The sequence below is a fragment of the Macrosteles quadrilineatus genome, unplaced genomic scaffold, assembly GCF_028750875.1.
Source record: "Macrosteles quadrilineatus isolate MER2022 unplaced genomic scaffold, UCM_ALF_1.0 Scaffold_7__1_contigs__length_78375512, whole genome shotgun sequence".
In the NCBI taxonomy this organism is placed as follows: Eukaryota; Metazoa; Arthropoda; class Insecta; order Hemiptera; family Cicadellidae; genus Macrosteles; species Macrosteles quadrilineatus.
In genome coordinates this window covers 64,218,124-64,236,425 of record NW_026542600.1, presented here as the reverse complement: position 1 = coordinate 64,236,425, position 18,302 = coordinate 64,218,124, and the positions used below count along the sequence as shown (strand labels likewise).

Genomic DNA, 18,302 nt, shown 5'->3' with positions numbered 1-18,302 from the left:
GCTCCCGACGCACACACGCGCAAGCGCAACCGGGTTGCTTATTCGCGCGTCCAGCGTATCTTCTAGCTTCCTGCCTCAACCCTCCATCATGCCCTTGCACCGACACGGCGCAGTCTGGCGGACACTTCGAACATCGTTCTGAGATTACCGAGCTGAGGTAGAGCGCACCCTTAATCTCCTTTTCCCTAACACTATAGTCTTGATTTACACACACATGTTGTCGTGTTCACAAGAATCGCTGTCAGGTTGATCGGACAACGTGACGAGGAACATAGATTTGTACAATGTGTGAAAATACTTGAATAATCAAGTTAAAAACTAAAAAAATATTATTTCTTTTATTATTTTAGAGTCTAACTTTTTTCCCAACAGTAGAAATTTGATCATATCCCCTAAAAAGGTGGAGGCATTTGTAAAAGAGGCAGTAGGGCTGTAATTTAAATTAATATTATTAATTTTTCTCCTCCCTGTTTACAACTTCTGATTGTTTTTTACCTAAAATATTTATATTATAATTACTTATTCAATAAAATGGCAGATTTATATTTCTAAACTTCAGTCAATGATAGAAATATATCTGTCCATACAGTGTGTATTTCCTATCCTGTCTACTATGTATTCAGTTATTGTTTTAGATGAGGACAAAGATGACTCTGTCCATACCAAGACAGCAACTACTTCTCAGATAGATGTTCCTTCCAGTGATTCAGAAACCCAAGGTATAGTATGTTTGTTCCCAAATATCATCTATGTGAAGCATTTTGTGTTACAGTTTTTGGGTGTAGTCAGATATTTAAAAGCCTATTTAAGTTTGGTTTTAGCAAATGTACTTAAAGCTATTACTATATTCTACGTGGTATGATCAACACCTAGGATAACTCTACTTTTCATTTTAGGGTCGGTTCTTTGAAGACAAAAACTTTGGAAGTATAAAGTGTTAGATTTGCACATATTCATGTGTCTTCTGTAGAAATGAAAATCTTCGTAGATATTATCTTACTTTATTGAAATTTGACTTAGACGTATAAACCAACATTTGTTTGAATAAGTAACCAGATCAATGTGTTCTGACAATGGGGCTTTGTGCTCTGAAATCAATCTTTTACCTTAAAAACCAGCTAAAAAAAATGAAAATTTCATAAAATACATTTTAAATCTATCTATACCTATTGGTTACTAAGATATATGTATAAAACTGCTTAGTATAAATAAAACATTGTCTCCTATGTAATCCTTCTTCAGCATAAATAATTTGTGTTGAATCATTTTATATATCTATTGTGTGATTATATTAGATCAAAACAAAATAAATTTATCTTTGAAACAGCAAACCTAAGTGCTTATTGAACTAATGTTGCTTATACTGGAATGAAATCTAAACACAAACTTAAATTTCCATTTATTATAAACCTCTGTAAAAAGAATACAAAAAGCAACTAGCAATTTGATTTTTTGCAGCAGTAGGATATACTTCAATCCTATTGCAGCATTTCTTTTATGCAATAAAATATTTATGACTTGGAATAATTTATAGTTTAGTTTATTACTACAGGTAAAATATATTTTTTACATGAAATAATTTAAATAGATTAATTATGTGAAACATTCTGTTACAACGAAATAATTTTTTTCTTTACTAGGACACAAAGGCTCTAAAATACCAGATGTCCACAAAGTCTTGGTCTGATTTAATAGCTTTGCTGTACAAAAACCATTAGAGCCACACTTAACTTATATGCCTTGTTTTGAAGGGAATTTAATCAAGTTTTATTCAATAAAATTGGTAATACCTAAACACAGCTGATTGACAACAATACAATCATGATTCAATATAATAACAAATCAGAAATGGTGAGTTTACAAGAGAAATCACAGTTTGTGTTGTTGTTTCACGAAACCCAATCCCCTATAGCAGTTCAACGACTATCCATGTAAGTGGGAAGGTTGACAGACACAATAATTGAAAAATTTGGTGGAGTTAAAATCCCAGGACCGTGATTTAAAATGAAAGGGCCAGTCCAAAACTACATCTTTGGTGCGGTGTAATGCATGATGGAATCATTGGATAATTTTTCTTTGTTGAAGAAAATGTAAATGGGTTTGTTTACTTGGTTATGTTGGAGTTGTATGTCAATTATAAGAACTGCAACTTATGATAATTTTCCAGCAAGAAGGTGCTCCACCTCATTGGGCTAAATCCGTGAGGGATTTTTTTAAATCTTCACTTCCCCGGTCGCTGGATCGGGCGTGATTGCCCGACCAAATGGCCACCTCGTTCCCACCATGTAACCCCCACGGGTTTCTTTTTGTGGGTATTTGTCCAGGACATTGTCTATTTTTCCCTGGTTCATAATTTACACACTCTTGCGGGAGCGATTCAGGAATTCTGTGGCGTCTGTAACCTTGGATATGCTGACTAAAAACCTGGGACAAACTGAAAAGACGTCTAGAAGATCTTCAGGCCACTGGAGGCGCACACGTAGAGTTGTGTTACGTTTGTACATAGTTATAAAATCTTAAGAAGTTACCTGTTATATCTGTAAATAAATCTTTATCCTACTATCACTCGTTTTCATACTATGCGGTTTCCTTATCAGACCAAGACTTTGTGGACGTATTAATCTGTTTTAGTTTGGCTTTTACTATAAATTTGCTTTATGTTTGTTTTTTCTTTTTTTTTCTTTTTTTTTCTTAAAAGGTACCTACACAAAATTTTCTTCAAAACACCAGAGGACATAATACACTGATAAGCAATCAGTCCACATTAAACCTCCGGTTATTTATTTATGGTACAAGAAATATAACATTCAACAAAAACCAACTCAGTTTAATGACAATTAAACAAACAATATAATATAAACATTACTTTGTTTTTAAAACTGTTTGTCTTTTAATACAGACACTCGAAGAGAATCAAACTGCCATCAAGTTGCCTCTTTACTGTGGAAGGATTTGAAAGATGCGTACACTAACCTGTATGTCCTCAAGTTTTGTATCTGGGTGGCGCTAGCGACGTGTGGTTACAATCAGGTATTACCAGTTTAGTTATATTCTAAAATGTCAATTGGTCATACACATTAAAATTGTGGGCTATAACTGGAACAGTAAATCAAATAACTTTGAACTTTGATTTTACAGTTTGGACTTTGTAATAAAAGTAGGGAGACATAAAATAATGAGAAATATGTAAAAAGTCTAGATTTTATTTTAAATTTGGAATTTGATTTTCTATTGACACCCAAAATGAAGCAATCTTTCGAAAAACCAATGAAATAAAAAATATTGCCTTGTAAAGTTGAATAAATAAGTGTTTGCAGTTAAGGCAAATGTAAATGCAGCCCAACATATAATTCATTATTTAAATAATAATTTAAGATCAAATTAACTTAAGGTGCTTTAGCATGATTATCATTTGAAGCATATTTTAAGATCTGAGAAAATTAGCCAGAGGAATATATTTATTTAGTTAAGAGGCAAACCTTTGCTTTGCCAATCAACCCAAAATCTTGCAATTTTGTTGACTAATATTTTTATTGACTGTTAAATAGTAAGCTTTTGGGGTTTACATAAAAAAATAATACAATAAAAACCATACATCTTTTTTAATCTTTGGCATATTATGTTTACCTGAATTTCATGTTTCAATTGCTAATTTTGACACAAAATTACCTGGAGTTAAAGCCTAACTGTATAAGTTTAAACAAAAATATCACGAGTGCTAGTAAAAACGTTTTTTTAAATTTTGAGTGTTTTATTTTGATTTACATTTTTACTTTATGCTAATCAAGCTAACTAAGTCTAGTGTTTTATTACGTTTTCATTAGTAATTATTCACTTTTTCGGTTTTGTTGAATTTTTAGATATTTTGACCTGTTTTTTAGTATTTTATTTTTAGTTAAAGCTTGTTTTTGGGTTTTTGTTTCCAATATGAAGATGATGACATATGTTCAAATTCTTTGGGTTAAAATTGGAGGAAAACAACAAGTTGCTTACAATGGGGCAGTGGAAGCGGTTTACACGATTATTAGTAAGTTATTTGAATTTTTCTAGTTGTTTAAGTTTTATATTTCATAGTAATCTGTTGAAATATTTAAAATATTTCAGTCATACTGTAGTTTGCACTTAGATAAAAACTTATGATTAACTAAAGACGAGAATCAATGGGTCATCCACCATAAGGCTTTTATATTCATCAAACTTTCTAATAAAAAAATAAACCCCCTATTCCCGGTGAGTAGAGTCTGCTCGTCGTGTGTGGTGCTCATCTGCCTTCTATATTCCTACTATTAACATAGCATTGTATGCCAGTGTCTTAATACGTACTGATGATGATTTGAGTGCCCAATTGATCATCACTTACACTTATTTATGTCATAGTCATAGTTATAGTCAAATTTATTTATTTATCTTGTATATACATACATAAATAGTGTCACAGTAAAGTAAAATAATTATAATCTTATGGTAAACTACATCAAAGCTCTCTCAAAGCTATTTAAAAATTAATTGAAATAATCCATTAATCAACTTACTAGATTTAACTTAGTGAAAAAAATAACAATACTTAAAAATTTGTATATGCTAAGTTAAATTACATGAAGTATATACATTTACATATATACCTCTGAACATCTCAAATAATCAACTAGAATCGAAAAATTCTTCCTTTGAATAACAGCTTTTTTTTAACAAATAATTTTTAACCAGATATTTAAAGTTTTGGTTATTAATTTTGCTTTTTAAATTTTCAGACAAATGATTTAAACATTTAGAGCCAAAATGAGTAGCTTTTTTATTAAAAAAACTACCTAAGTCTATGTTGGGTTAAGTTTAAATTGTTCTTATGTCTAGTATTATGAGAATGTATACTACTGCGCAGATCTAATTCATTTGTATCATGAGTATCATTAGTATCATGAGTATCATTAGGATACTCAGGGGATATTAGGATATTCATTTATTCATCACTTTCTTATAGTGAACAGTATATGTTTAAAGTACTTATAGTAATTTTTTTATTTAAATTCCCATAAGCTTGTTTTGCTGAGATTATAAGATAGAGGTTATCCTCCTAGCACATTATTATCTCTGATCTCTTAAAATCCTCTTGCAGTTTGTCAATTGTTAATATATTATTATTTTAAGCTATGAGCCATTCTTTCAGTAGGGACAACAGCTCTAGGAACTTGAGGAGATTTAATGGGATCAGGGCTTATAGCTCCTCTATCAAGACTCTTCCGATTGTGACCGTGGAGTTCGCTTTATATCACATAGCTTTAAGATGAAACATTTGTCATGCACAATAAATGTATCCATTATAATGACACCTGGGCTTTCAGGTACTGCCACCTTCCCATACTTATTAGTTTATGCTGTTTTGTGAAATTGTAGTTATCGCTAAAAAAGAATAATGAAAATAATAGGAAACTATTGCAAAACTTAACACTATGATTAAGATTTGCAACAGTCACTAAGTAAAATGCCATAATGTTAACCCATTGGGGAAGGAATTAATGCGCTACCTGCAGCACCCTCTGGCGGCAATTAATTTTACCGAATTTGTAGACTTTTACTCTAACTGCTATAGAAAAAAAACCTTAGGTAATAAATTAATAATTCTTTCACCATTTTGTTCACAGTTAAATCGTCTACAGAAAAGTGGTAATTGGATAGTCAAAGTTCTAAACTAAAAAAAATATAAATATAAAGATTATAAAAATAAAATTTTAAAAACAATATTTTGAAAGTAAACTTGATATACAAATTCCAAGATTAATCCAGACACCAAATAACACTACTATTATAAAGTTCAATCGATTCCCTACGTAGAAAAATCAAAAGTTGTGTACTTTTATAAGTAATAACATTTTTTTTATTGTTTGTTTACCTTACCGCAGCTGATTTTTGGTGATATGTGGTTTCCATGGCAACACAAAATTGTTTGTTATTCGCTAAAATAAATGAGTAAATACGCAAATCAAGAAGCAAGATATTTATAAACATTATAATAGTAAGAAGAAACAAAAAGGGCGAAAAATAATAATAACTAAATAACTAATGGCGCTGCCTAGCGGTGACACGAGCGGCACTCGTAAGTCGGCCGCCGGGCCTGCAGCGGCCGTACGAGTAACGCTCGTACGTCGGCGCCAATGGGTTAACAATATTTAACAGAATCATGAGATATCAATAGATTTCAATTTGTTAAAAAAACAAGTATGGAAAGAAACTTGCAAGTCAACTTTCAGCTCCTTATTAGAATGTTGAACTTTTGCAAACATCTTCTTTCACCCTGGTTTTGGAGAAAGAGTAGTAGTCGTAGGGGGGGGGGGGGGGGGGGGGTTCACTGTAACTTTATTAATGCAATACAATATACCATATACAAAATCATTAACAGGGTAACTCTATTTACTTAATTTACTGACCTACACAAAAACACACAACATCTGAAACTAAACACTACTGTCTATTGCTAACTGTGGATGGACGGAGGTGGGTCACGGCAAGCAATGCCTGTCGTGGTTTGCGGTTGGGTGGGCGTGTTAGGGACTATTGATCAGGGAGATTGGTGAACCTAACCTAACCTAACCGATTAGGACGGCCCGTTCTACCTGAGGAGGTGTCTCTCTACGTTCTGTGCCAACTATATGTAATGCTTTATAATCGGCCCTTCCCACAAGAATCAAATCGTATTTAATTTATTTTTTATGCATCACACACCCATAGAAATGTTTGTTCTTTGTTTTAGATCTTATTTGCTCATGATTGATGGTCATTTGCAGGTGCTGTGTCAACTCTAGCATTTGGTCAGCTGAATGCCAACTGGTCCAAATATGGAGAGGCCTTTCTTGGCCTGTTGACTATACTGCAAGGAGTGGTTCTGGCGATCAGTGCAAATACTGACTCTATGTTTGTGGCATATACTGCTTATATCATATTCGGGATGCTCTACAACATAATGCTAGTTATGACTAAGTAAGTATGAGTAGATATTAAGATTTCTAACCCGGAACTACACATTACTTCAGGCTAGTCCTAGTGGGTTGCGGCATTATCACATGGATAAAATCCATTGGTGAACGGCGGAGGACCTCGGATACCGAAACCCCGCGCTCTACTACTAGACCAGCTCGCTCCCCCTGTAGCAGGACTCTCAGCTTACCATTTACTAGTGTGATATAACTGACTCTTTAATTGTAAATAATTTCATGCCCATATGTAGGGAAATTGTAGATTTACATTTGTCTGGATTCATGAAAAATTTAGTCTACTGAACCATAAAATCAATTGGAAAATTAGCTAGGCAACAGGAACTATCCACCGTGGCACGATTAATTGGTTTGGCTTGGCCAACAATATGTAATGGAGTAGACAACCACATGGATCTCAAGCAGTTCAGAAAACAAGGTTATCCGAAACGGTTTTTACCCTTTATTTCGGTTATTAGGGGTTTTAATTTACATGGTTTTAATAAACTCAGTGAAAAATAATATTGAATATGTTAAGATCATAATATAAATACCCCCACCGCAGCAAACTTCAAGACTAAGGGCATTTCCACTTACAATAATAGAACACCTTATATCTGACCATGACAAGGCCAGAGCCTTCCTCGGAACTCTGCAAGCTAGAAATAAGAATGTAAATATTTATTTAGTTTTTGTATTCGTAAAAAATTTTAACTTTTATGATGAAATTAAACTTCAACTCAACTCATTCAACATACATAATATTTATGTATTATTCCTATTATAAATTTTGTAAAGATTACAAAAATGACATTTTAATTTTAACAATACTTGTCATTCTACATGAATTAACCTCGGTTATTCAAATGAACGCTAAATAAATAGTTCAGCTAAAACCAACTTTTTTACGTTTTGTCGCTACAGAGAGTGTCTCAATTAACCGAGGTTGTTGGGACTGAGACTACCTCGGTTACAGAGCATCTCAGATAACACGGAGGTCTCTTAGATTTTGAGGTTAGGGGTTATAGTACCACATTAGAAAGTCAAAGACTAATTATGTTTTAATAACAATGCATAGTGAACACAAAATGATAAATAATTGCTATTTTCACGGAAAATGTTTTTAAATAAGGCAGTGTTATTAAGAAAAACCATAACTCAATCATGCTTAAAACACTTCTTAAATTGTCTTGGTAAACTTAAAATAAGATAGAGAGGTTAAGGTTAAGAGGTTATTAAGAATAGAGGTTAATTGGATTTACGGGGTAGCGGATTTTTACCCCTGAAATTTTACCCCCCAGATTTTTACCCCCTGATTTTCACCCCCAGATTTTTACCCGCGGAATTTTACCCCCCGGATTTTTACCCCCGGAATTTTACTCCCTGGCCAGATATATAAATTAGTGAGAATGATTAATTATCTTCATTCTGTTTTAATTTAATAGTAAACATTTTGTTATGAAGTAGCCTATATTAATTTATTTGTAACATTAACTAAATCGAACAGGTTTTAAATTTTAATTTTGAGATTCTAGTATTAGGATTCGATCTTTGAAGCCAACAGTTGGTTTTAATATGACGTATAAACAATCAACTGAGTGATAATTGTTTAGAAAATTTCTTTACAAAAAAATAAAATAAATAAATATAGGCTACTAAATAATGAAATGTTTTACAATTAATTAAAAACAGAAATAAGAAAATCAATCATTCAATTTCTAAAATCGGCCAGGGGGTAAAATTCCGGGAGTAAAAATCCGGCCCGTACATCTTCAGTTGTCTAAATGCTAGTTATATGGACAGGGGGTAAAATTCCGGTTTTTATCGCTAATCTTATTAATCACGCTCTGGCTATTTTCATTGGACTTCCAAATCCGCGGGGGTAAAATTCCGGCCGCGAACAAACTTTTGGCCACTCTGGTTACTACGTCATAGTGACGTCAGCTTTGCCCAGGGGGTAAAATTCCAGGGGGATAAAATTCCGGTGATCCTAGATGTATAAAAAATAGATATCAATACATCTTACAATACTATAAATTGTAACTAGACATTTTAATTTTTTATTTTTTCCGTTACTAAGATGTTCAATTTCTCTAATTCTGAAGACTTTAAATTTTGTACAAAGTTTTATTTACTTGACTCAGTATGATATAAATTTACCATAGCTTTGATCTTATTTTAAAAATTGTCATTAGAATGCTGGGTTGAAACCTCTTAATTTTGCCCTGTTGGAGAGTTTGATAAGTTTCTTGTCAGATTCAAAAGTAGAAGTAGAGTATTTCACTTGTATAGTGTTAGATAGTACTTTGTCTTCCTTTTTTTAAAACTGTAATAGTGATAAGTGGCAATTTCATTAAGTAGCAATTTTCTACCTATGTGGTAGTTTTATGTAACAAATTGTTTATCTAAATATGTGTAAAATTTTCTATATAAAAAAAAATACTGCCCAAGCTTTTAAGTTAGAAAATTTGTTTAAAACATAGGTTTGGCGTTTGTTCGGTTGTAAATTTAAAATTACAATACAAAATTAATGTCGCTGATTGTCAAAGGATTTTGAATGAAATATGTTAAGCATTTTAACATAGGATTATTTAAATGGGTTTTTTTATTTTTATGCTCTATAATTTCCAATTGAAACTGTCCAGTTGCTCTTTGCACATTTCCTAATGCAAAGCCTATGGTTTTTGTGAGCGTTTTTGGTGCTTTATATCAGTTCTCCAATATTGCATCTACGGCTTAAACTTATGAATGTCATCTTATTGTAAAGTACTAGCTGATAAATTTAACAGGAACTGTTTGCACCTTAAAGCTTCATAACAAAACATCATCACAGTAAGAGAATCATTGTAACAAAGAATGACCACACAATCATCAATGTCAGAGATTTGCAGTGTTGTAAGATACTGACTAGGGTGACCCAAAACAGATAACACCAAGTGCATATTTAATGAGCGTTTTTTTCTTGTTAAGTAACTAATGTTAATCGAAGAAAAGGCAATTCCAAGAAAAAGTAAATTATTGTTATTGTTAATAGATATATTAAAATTACAATAAATTAACATTAATTACATTAATAACATTTAACATTAAAACCTCAAGGAACAAAAAACATTTTCTAAAAAACTTTAAGAAATGGTTGTTTGAAATTGATGAAGTTGACTTAATAATAAATATTTAGGCATAATTTAGTTCTTTTGTGTATTATAGAAATTCCTTTTTTGTTTATATGTACAGTTAATACAATATCAGTTTCATATTTTCCAGGTAAATTCAAACATCTTAAAAAAAAAATTGTGAACTAGACTACTATTTCATTTTGTTAAGTAAATTAAATATAGTAGAGTAAGTTTAAGATTTTACTGGTTGTGAAAACTGAACAGATGTTTTGTTTATTTTTAAACTTTTCACTTTCTTTGTACCCTTTCAAGTGAATTGAAGATCGAGAATAGAAAAAGTTGAAATTTGTGAAAATTATTATACCTAGGAAGATGGAGACGTATCAAGAAAAATGAACAAATTTCTAAGCAGGAATGATACAAAGGAAGATGTTGGGATGTTCAAGAGGGGACGATTCATGGGAATATTAAATAGCATGTATTCTCCCAAGAGTCGTCGCCTCTTGAATGCCCCTTTCACTACACAAGATAATCTTCGTTGTCTTGGATTGTTGGGCAGTAAACTATGTTTTCCTCCTTTTCTCACTGACATAGGTGTCATAGTTCTTCAATTGATGTCTATAAATTAGTACTTAGTTTGCCAAAAAGTTTTGAGATTTTTTTTATAATTTGTTAATATCTCAATCAGAGTCTATAGTATTCAAACATTTTTTGTATCAATGTTGAAAAATATAGTATAAGTTTTTGGGTTAAACAGGTTTTAATTAGTCAGTATTATTCTTTAACTAAGCCTAGCACAAATTTTAGCTCCAATATTGTAAAAGCATGCTAACAAAGAGGAGGTGAATAATGTGACTTAGAATTTAAAGATGAAACTGATATTAGCAACCATGAAAATAATGTTGATGACACTTCTGCCAAGAAGAAGGCTATTAAGAGTTAATAAAAAACATAATAAATAAGAAGAGTAAACAGTTAATTTATACTAAAACACATTTTTTACTAAGTCTTTTATTTTTATCGGGCCTTGGTTATTTAATAAACTGGCAGATAACATTAAAACCTCAAGGAACAAAAAACATTTTCTAAAAAACTTTAAGAAATGGTTGTTTGAAATTGATGAAGTTGACTTAAAATTAAATATTTAGGCATAATTTAGTTCTTTTGTGTATTATAGAAATTCGTTTTTTGTTTATATGTACAGTTAATACTTAATAGAATATCAGTTTCATATTTTCCAAGTAAATTCAAACATCTTAAACAAAACCAAAAAATTGGTGAACTAGGCTACCATTTGATTTTGTTAAGTAAATTAAATATAGTAGAGTAGGTTTAAGATTTTACTGATTGTGAAAAATGAACAGATGTTTTGTTTATTTTTAAACTTTTCACTTTCTTTGTACCCTTTTAAGTGAATTGCAGATCGAGAATGGAAAAAGTTGAAATTTGTGAAAATTATTATACCTAGGAAGATGGAGACGTATCAAGAAAAATGAACAAATTTCTAAGCAGGAATGATACAAAGGAAGATGTTGGGATGTTCAAGAGGGGACGATTCATGGGAATATTAAATAGCATGTATTCTCCCAAGAGTCGTCGCCTCTTGAATGCCCCTTTCACTACACAAGATAATCTTCGTTGTCTTGGATTGTTGGGCAGTAAACTATGTTTTCCTCCTTTTCTCACTGACATAGGTGTCATAGTTCTTCAATTGATGTCTATAAATTAGTACTTAGTTTGCCAAAAAGTTTTGAGATTTTTTTTATAATTTGTTAATATCTCAATCAGAGTCTATAGTATTCAAACATTTTTTGTATCAATGTTGAAAAATATAGTATAAGTTTTTGGGTTAAACAGGTTTTAATTAGTCAGTATTATTCTTTAACTAAGCCTAGCACAAATTTTAGCTCCAATATTGTAAAAGCATGCTAACAAAGAGGAGGTGAATAATGTGACTTAGAATTTAAAGATGAAACTGATATTAGCAACCATGAAAATAATGTTGATGACACTTCTGCCAAGAAGAAGGCTATTAAGAGTTAATAAAAAACATAATAAATAAGAAGAGTAAACAGTTAATTTATACAAAAACACATTTTTTACTAAGTCTTTTATTTTTATCGGGCCTTGGTTATTTAATAAACTGGCAGATAACATTAAAATCTCAAGGAACAAAAAACATTTTCTAAAAAACTTTAAGAAATGGTTGTTTGAAATTGATGAAGTTGACTTAAAATTAAATATTTAGGCATAATTTAGTTCTTTTGTGTATTATAGAAATTCGTTTTTTGTTTATATGTACAGTTAATAGAATATCAGTTTCATATTTTCCAAGTAAATTCAAACATCTTAAACAAAACCAAAAAATTGTTGAACTAGGCTACCATTTGATTTTGTTAAGTAAACTAAATATAGTACAGTAGGTTTAAGATTTTACTGATTGTGAAAAATGAACAGATGTTTTGTTTATTTTTAAACTTTTCACTTTCTTTGTACCCTTTTAAGTGAATTGCAGATCGAGAATGGAAAAAGTTGAAATTTGTGAAAATTATTATACCTAGGAAGATGGAGACGTATCAAGAAAAATTAACAAATTTATAAGCGGGAATGATACAAAGGAAGATGTTGGGATGTTCAAGAGGGGACGATACGTGGGAATATTAAATAGCATGTATTCTCCCAAGTGTCGTCCCCTCTTGAATGCCCCTTTCACTACACAAGATATTCTTCGTTGTCTTGAACTGTTGGGCAGTAAACTATGTTTTCCTCCTTTTCTCACCTACATAGGTGTCATAGTTCTTCAATTTATGACTATAAATTAGTACTTAGTTTGCCAAAAAGTTTAAAGAATTTTTTTATAATTTGGTAATATCTCAATCAGTGTATATAGTAAAGTTTATTCAACAATTTTTTGTATCATTGTTAAAAAATATAGTATAAGCTTTTTTTGCTAAACACGTTTTAATTAGTGAGTATTATTCTTTAATTAAGCCTAGCACAAATTCTAGCTCCAATATTGTAAAGATGAAAAACGTGCTAACTAAGAGGAGGTGAACACTGTGACTGAGAATTTAAAGATGAAACTGATATTTGCATCCGTGAAAATGATGTTGATGACACTTCTGCCAAGAAGAAGGCTACTGTATTAAGAGTTAATAAAAAACACATAAATAAGAAGAGTAAAAAGTTTATTTATACTAAAACACATTTTTACTAAGAATTTTATGTTTTGATAAACTGGCAGATAACATTAAAAATCAAGGAACAAAAAACATTTTCTAAAAAACCTTAAGAAATGGTTGTTTAAAATTGATGAAGTTTACTTAATATTAAATATTCAGACATAATTTAGTTCTTTTGTGTATTATACAAATTCATTTTTTGTTTATATGTACAGTTAATACAATATCAGTTTCATATTTTTCAAGTAAATACAAACATCTTTAAAAAAAATATTGGTGAACTAGGCTACTATTTGATTTTGTTAAGTAAATTAAATATAGTAGAGTAGGTTTAAGATTTTACTGATTGTGAAAACTGAACAGATGTTTTGTTCATTTTTAAACTTTTGTATATTATTTTTAAGTGAGACTGGTTTTTCTTTACTATTCATTATTGTAGTCTAGTCAAGATATGAAATAAAACCCCTTAACCTTAAAAAAATTGCTTTAAAAGATTTTTTGATGGTTTATATTTCCAATAAGTTTGTGAAATAATATACTAAAAGTCTAATAAAATCGGAGTCTCGGAAATCGGGTTTTTTTCAATATGGTGTCTAGAAATTAAAAAAAAAATTTTTCCGTAAACTCTCTTCTTGACCTCCAATTAAGACCAAATTTGGTACAAACCTGTGAATTTGTATTATCTCGAAATACCCCCGCCACAGAAAACCTGCAGACTAAGCGAATTTCCATCTACTTGGCTGGAATTCCACAAAATTATTCCCTTAAAATTGTCAGATTTATTTCCTATTTAAATATCATATAATAGAATGTGTACTAAGGTTTATTGCTACAAGGAAGACAACGTGTGTTTTTTATTGAAATATTTATAGCTTAGTAAGAAGTAAAAAAAAATTTCCAAATTTCACTAAAATATGTCCATAGACAAGCAAGCTATAACACTTTATTTATTCTCCATAAGAATAACATGGTCATTTAAAATGTACACTTTTTTTATTTTCTCCGTAACCGTTAGGCATACAACAACGCTTCTGTATACTAAATTATTTGTTTTTATGATCTCTTCGAAATGGTTTGGAAATAAATTGCAACTTTTTACTGTGAAAAATGGGAAAATCCCATTTTTACCCCGTAAAAAATAGGAGATCTTAAGCTTACTCTTTTTTTGAGCTTAACATAGACACAAATCTTAAATATACACAAATCATAATACAAAAACTTTCTTCAGGGTTATATGTTTTGAAGCGTGTGTCACTAGTAACCTGGACATTCTAAAATAAAAATATTTTGTCTTATGGTCTGTCAATCTATGGAGGAACGCCCAAAAAATTTAGATACAGTTCTGAAACTCCAAAAATGCAATAAGAATCATGCTCTACTTAGACAAACGAATAACTGTAAAAGATAAATTTTCAAAACTACACATTTTGACTGTCTGATAAATAAATATATACTATAATGTGTTATGTGTGTTAAAAATTAACTACAAAATTTGGAAATTATAAAAAATGTCCATTCATTTAAAACTAGAAATAAAAATGATAAACATTTTTTAATCTCAGCTTCTTTGAAAAAAACGAAAAAAAGGAAACCTTTATGGGATCAACATTTTTTAATCATTTTCCTACCAAAATAAAAAGTAAAATAAACCAAAATTATTTCATAAAACTAGTGAAGCAACTAGTGCTCTACTACTAACCACAAAAAAGCGTGACTATAGTACTAATATTATAAATGTGAAAGTTTGTTTGTTTGAAGTTTAATCACGCATTAACTACTGGTTCGTACAGTGTTTCCACACGACCAAAAAAATAATCCCGCTTACTGGGTCGAAAAATCCCGTTTTATCCCGCTTTTAAATCAGCAAAAAATCCCGTTTTATCCCGCATGATTTTTTTGGTACAATTCCTAGCATTTAACTTTACGTATTATTTTTATAAGTTGTTTAAACAACACTATTATATTTTGCTACATTATTTAAACAATTTGAGTTAGTCTTTCTCTAAAATTGAGTAGAAAAAAATATAAATAGTCGTCACTGACAAAAATCCTGTTTTATCCCGCATCACGTTTTAATCCCGCTCAAGGTCTAAAAATCCCGTTTTCGGGATAATAATCCCACGAATGGAAACACTGGGTTCGTATGGGGCTGAAATGTGGCTTTATGATAGCTCAGATTCCTGATTAATATACAAGCATATTCTTCGGGATATAAAAAATCCTTTCGGGCTCCACCCCAGTGGCTCTGGAATTTTCCATATTAACCTTTTGGGTATCTATTATCTATTATAATATTAATAGGCAAGCATGTTTCTTTAAAACCTTTTTTCTCAGCTCGTGTGCATCGCAGGAAAAATCTTCGCATACTGTTAGAAAGATATTTTTCTGTAGGTGTGCAGAATCCCTTTAAAAACTAAAATAGGCTCATAAATAAGCACAAAAAATGAATTTGAAATTTCAAAAAAATTAACATGGGCTTTATGGGTTTCCATGCTGGTGACGAAATAACAACGAAATATAAACAGAAAATCAAAACAAATTGAAGAAACTCCAATCACATGTTTTATTTACAGTATGGGGCGAAAATAGAGAAGTCTGTACATTACAAATCTTTGGTCGAGTTTCGACCACTGGACGACCTCTAGTTCATATTAAAACAAACAAATTATAGAATTTATATTTATTAGGGTAAATATGTATGTTGAATTTTAGCTTGTGATCTTTATTTTAAAACCTATTAAAGGACTGTTCAAGCAAAAAATACTCATAAATTAAAATACCCCTGCCGCAGCAAACCTGCAGACTAAGTGAATATCCATTTGCCTGATTGAATTAACTCTAAAATATCACATTACAAATATCACATCTATTCCCTATTTAAATAGTACTAGTTTAACTAGTATTTAGGTTTGCTGCGACAGGGAAGAAAAAAAGTGTTTTTAGTAAAATTTTAAATAGTTAGTATGAAACAAATGCATTATCGAAATTTGATAAAAATATATTCATGAACAGGCTAACTACAACAAGTTTTCTTATTCTCCATAAGAATAACATGGGCATTTTAAATTTAAATTTTTTTGGAATTTTCTCCGTGACTATTAGGCGCAGGACAACGCTTTAATGTACTAAATTGTTTGTATTGTGAGCCCTAAAGTGGTTTCGAAATAAATTGCAAAATTTTATGTTTTTAGGGTCAAAAATGGGAGAAACCAATTTTTACCCCATAAAACCCCCCATAAACCCCTGTTCCCATGGTTCGCGAACTCGTTCAAATAAATGTAGGTTTACACGTTTGTACCAAATTTCATCGAAATCGCTTGAAAATTGCTTGAGTTATTGTGCTAACGGACACATTTGACCAAAATCTTGGACGCCATCTTGAATTTTTGACTTCCGAGACTCTGATTTCATTAGACTTTTTTTGCCTGGTAAATACACATAATTCTAAGTCAAAATAACCAATAAAACAATTTAAAGCAATTTTTTTAGGGTTCTCGTCCAGATCTACTCGGCTGTTGTTAAACGCTGAATTTGTTTGTTATTTTAAAAATTAAAATGGAACCTCCAAACAGGCATTTATAGCCTTGGAGGCCCTATATTTTCTTTTTTGTGTGTACTGTAGCATAAAATCACTTATTTGCTCACTTATAAATTAATTATACAGGGTGGAACGAAGTTAGTGTTAAAAAAATTTATCTGTTAAACTACTATTGGTGACAAAATGGCACCAATTTAAGTTTCCATGCCCTCACAGGTAGGGAATAAAGGACAATTTAAGATTTTTTCAAAATATTTGTATTTGCTTACATAAAATGGCCATAAGTGCACTAAACATTGTTTTTATTCCAAATTCATTGTCATTTTTAGAATCCTCCAATATTAATATTACAAATTCATTGGGTTAAAACATCTGTATAAGCCCTTATTTGGCAATGGAAGTTTCAATTTGTGATTTTTTAGAAAAAAGTAATAACTTTTTCCAAAGTTTTTCTATACTACACTGGACTCTAGAGTTTAAATTATTACTAAAAACTTTGGCAGTTAATAACCTTTAAAATGATGTATAAACATCTACTGTTCGTTTGATTTGTCGTTCTAAAATTTAAGAGTTTTTTTAAAAACACGGAACGGCTAATGTTTAATTTCCTGTAAAAAAACATGTATTGGCTTCAATGATATGGCAGCAGCTGCTTTAAAAATCATATTTAAATGGGTATTATTGCAATTTTCAGAATCCTTGTAAAATTCCTGAAAGTCCAGTTGCCCTTTGCACATATCCTATTGCAAAAAAGCCTATGGTTTTTTTGAGCGTTTTTGGTGCTTTATGTCAGTTCCCCAATATTGCATCTACGGCTTAAACTTATGAATGTCATCTTATTGTAAAGTACTAGCTGATAAATGTAACAGGAACTGTTTGCACCTTAAAGCTTAACAACAAAACATTATCACAGTAAGAGAATCATTGTAACAAAGAATGACCACACAATCATCAATGTCAGAGATTTGCAGTGTTATAACATACTGACTAGGGTGACCCAAAACAGATAACACCAAGTGCATATTTAATGAGCGTTTATTTCTTGTTAAGTAACTAATGTTAATCAAAGAAAAGGCAATTTCAAGAAAAAGTAAATTATTGTTGTTAATAGATATATTAAAATTACATTGGCAAAAGTCAATATTCAAATTGCTCTTTTTTACTGTCACACTCTTACTTCTCTAGGGTTTTTTTTTTAATTTTTGATTGTTGATTTCTATAAAACATGAATGTTAAAAGGTTACCTTTATTCCATTTAAATACCTACTGAACCATCAATAATAACAAAATAAATTGTAAATTGTAAATACAAATCCAGGGGACCTCAGTATAAACACATATTGTTTGAATCTTAATTTACTTTCTCTTGAATTTGTCCCTTTTCCTGTTCTAACAGGTGACTTAGTTCTTTTTTTCTAAAAAGAGATTGGCGGCCTCTTTCAACCTTACATTTGCCCGTCCACATAGACTAACTGCCTGTGCATGAAACCTATCCAGCAAA

The 18,302-nt window shown here is 30.9% G+C and overlaps 1 protein-coding gene across 1 annotated transcript in view; it reads left to right on the top strand.

The window, feature by feature from the left end:
- Positions 1 to 613: 613 nt before the first annotated feature.
- Positions 614 to 18,302, top strand: part of LOC128999049 (thiamine transporter 1-like) — a 36,850-nt gene continuing 19,161 nt past the window's right edge. The window contains exons 1-4 of the mRNA XM_054425406.1: positions 614 to 719; positions 2,900 to 3,030; positions 3,934 to 4,027; positions 6,780 to 6,972. Of these exons, the coding sequence (XP_054281381.1) occupies positions 614 to 719; positions 2,900 to 3,030; positions 3,934 to 4,027; positions 6,780 to 6,972 (524 nt within the window). The remainder of the gene's footprint in view (positions 720 to 2,899; positions 3,031 to 3,933; positions 4,028 to 6,779; positions 6,973 to 18,302) is intronic.